The sequence below is a fragment of the Ichthyophthirius multifiliis genome (genome assembly GCF_000220395.1).
Source record: "Ichthyophthirius multifiliis unplaced genomic scaffold scaff_1120509250004, whole genome shotgun sequence".
In the NCBI taxonomy this organism is placed as follows: Eukaryota; Ciliophora; class Oligohymenophorea; order Hymenostomatida; genus Ichthyophthirius; species Ichthyophthirius multifiliis.
The window spans coordinates 1-3072 of record NW_004087105.1 but is presented as its reverse complement, the minus strand read 5'-3'; the positions used below and the strand labels follow the sequence as shown (position 1 = coordinate 3072).

Genomic DNA, 3072 nt, shown 5'->3' with positions numbered 1-3072 from the left:
TAANGATAAATAATTTTATTTAATTATTCAAATAATCCATTATAAAATTTTAATTTAATTTATTAAAAAATAATTTTTAAATTTAAAAAACTAATTACAACAATAAATTTTAAAATTCTTTAAAATTATAAATATAAATTTACAATTTTTTTAAATATTTTTAATCAGAAAATTATATAATTAATTTAATTTTTGAAGTCTGCAAAAAAATTTATAAACCAAAATTTTTTTTTAAAATTATATAATTCAAATTTCTAAAAATACTATTTAGTAAAAGAAATTTTTAATTACATAAACATATCTATTTTAATAATTTAAATAAATAAAACATAAAATTATTATATAAATATAAATTTTAACTATTATATATTTAATAATTTATATTATTATTATTTTTTATAATTTTTATTTTTTTCAATATTAATTGTTTTTTATTATGTTATTTTAAACAGATATTTTAATTATTTATTTCTATACTATTTTTATAATATTTTCTTTTTTTTTGTTTATATTATATTTTTCCAGAAATATTTCTGCTATTATAGTACTTAATATAAAAAATTTAAAAAGAAAAATAAATCAAAAAATATAAATATTATATAAAATAATAATAAAAAAATGGATTAATAATAATATTAAAATAAAAATAAAAATACAAATAAATAATATATTCATCAAAGAAAATCATAAAATTAACCCGAATAATAATAATAATTAACAAATGAACAACAATTATAATAAATAGACGCTAATAAAAAATAAAAAAAAGAGCAAAATTATCATTAATTAGTTGAAGAAACCAAAATAAATAATGCTGATTATAAAGAATAAAAAATTTAATAAAATTAAAATTTTAATTAATAAAATTAAGCCGATTAAATAATTAAATAAAAAAAATGTATATTGTTTCGTCAAGGTAAATGCTTTTATGGCGATAAATGTAAATTTTCTCATGGATTTAAACCAACAAAAGTAACACAAAAGAAACTATGTATAAATTTTAAATAAGGTTTTTGCAGATTCGGAGATAAATGCAATTTTTTGCATTAAATATAAAATAATAATTAAATATAATCTTAAAATTAATTAAAACCGAAAAATCTTCAAAAAAAATAATTTTAATTTAAATAAAATGACTAATATAATAAATCTAATATTTCTTTTTCTGATGAAGATGAAGATGAAGATGAAGAATATAAAACGTGTTCTTACATTAAAAAGAAGTACAATTACGTCTTTAAAAGGAACATCGAGATCATAAAGAGTTTAAAAAATAATAAGAAAATAATGAATAAAAATTAAAGTAAGAAGAATAAAAATAAGAAGTTGAACATATTTAATAATAAAAACTAATTGAAAAATCTTATTAATAATAAGAAGTTCTAAAATAAAAAAAGAAGTTGGATTGATATATCAAAAACACCTGAAGGGATAAAACTTAGTGAAGTAAATAATATGGCTTTATTTAAAAATGATTATGTAAATTATGTGAAAAGATTAAAAGATGATTATTCTATGGATCTAGCTTAAGTTTAAAGAAAATATATGAGTTCTTTTATTTGGATTTAAAAAATAGAGTTTTTGAAATCAAACATACTCCTACTTTTAAAAAAGAAAGTCTACAAATTCCTTTTGATATATCTGAAGGTTTCATTTAATTTAGAATAGCCCTTGATCCTTAAAGTTGGAATTCTTAGTATTAAGTACTTAATAAAAGTATTCCTAATGAAATTAAAGATAGTTTAGATGAAATTATGAATTAAGCCCATTAAAAGTAAGCTAAAAGTATTTTTCGAACGCTTAAGTATTTAGATAATAACATTGATAAAATTCTATAAATTGCTATTTAAATGGCGCAATAATTATAATAAAAGGAAAGCGAATAAGAAAATCAAGATAAAGTAGATTAAAACGAAGAAGAAGAAGATGCAGAAGACTAAGACGAATAAGAAGAAAATTAAGAATAATAATAAGATAAAATAGAAGAAAAAAGAGAAGTAGAACAAGAAGAAGAAGGAGAAGATTAAGTCGAATAAGAAGAAGGAGTAGAAGAAAGTGAAAAAGATCCTTATTATAATTAAAATGTAAAAATATATCATTATAAATATTTAAAATATAAAATATAAAAAATGAATTATAAAAATAGAATGAAGAAGATGATTATTTTGAAGATGAATAAGAAACATAAAAATCTGGAGAAAACAAAGATATAACACACACATTGGATTTGAATATTAATTTTATTTTAAAAGATTTAATATTAAAAGGGGTAATAAATAATAAAATTGAAAAAATATTTATTTGTTATAAATAGCTAGCTTATATGCGTGCAATTCAAATATTAATAAGTGTAAAATGCAAACAATGTAAATATGATACAGAATTAACTTTATGCAATTTTATGACTGATACAAATGAAAATATATTAGTGAATAATCTTGTATGTGTATCTTGTAATAGGATATCATAAATATATTCAACTCGAGAAATCATTTATGATACTAAAAATGCGTTAGTATTTAGAATAGGTAGTTTTACATGGTAGTTAAATGAAATAAGAAATGTTTCATATATATTGACTTGCAAAGAATGTGATAATTAAAAAAGAAGTTGATAACTACGTAAATGGAGTAATTTATCAAAGCGAATGTTATAAATGTTTTGCTTAATAAGTTTTCCTTTATTATGGATTTGAATAACAGAAAAATATTCTACAAGATTAAGATATTTTATTAAGAAAGAAAAACTAAAAACTAGCTAATTCAACTGTTTAAGATAAAAATTATGTAAAGAAAGTGGGCACATTTAAATAAGGGGAACCTTTACCCAAGAATGGAACCTGCTCTCATTACAAACATTCTTTTAGATTTTTTTAGATTCCCTTGCTGTGGAAAAGCCTTTCCTTGTGATATATGTCATAGTAATACAGAAAAAGAGCATGAATTAAAACTTGCAAAATCAATGATTTGTGGATTTTGTGGTAGAGAATAAAGCATAAAATAAGAATGTGGTATATGCAAAAACTAACTCGTTAAAATTAATTCTAAATAAAGGACATTGGGAAGGAGGAAA

General features: G+C 18.8%; 1 protein-coding gene across 1 annotated transcript, besides 3 other annotated features; it reads left to right on the top strand. All coding sequences in view use genetic code 6, as the record gives it.

Moving 5' to 3' along the window:
• Positions 1-351: 351 nt before the first annotated feature.
• Positions 352-410: a microsatellite.
• A 184-nt stretch (positions 411-594) lies between these two features.
• Positions 595-648: a microsatellite.
• Positions 649-1167: 519 nt separating this feature from the next.
• Positions 1168-1193: a microsatellite.
• Positions 1194-1245: 52 nt separating this feature from the next.
• Positions 1246-3043, top strand: IMG5_045470 (hypothetical protein). Its single transcript, XM_004037627.1, has 2 exons — positions 1246-2084; positions 2147-3043. The coding sequence occupies exons 1-2, from the start codon at positions 1755-1757 to the stop codon at positions 2612-2614; spliced, it is 798 nt and encodes a 265-aa protein (XP_004037675.1). The 5' UTR covers positions 1246-1754; the 3' UTR covers positions 2615-3043.
• Positions 3044-3072: the final 29 nt, after the last annotated feature.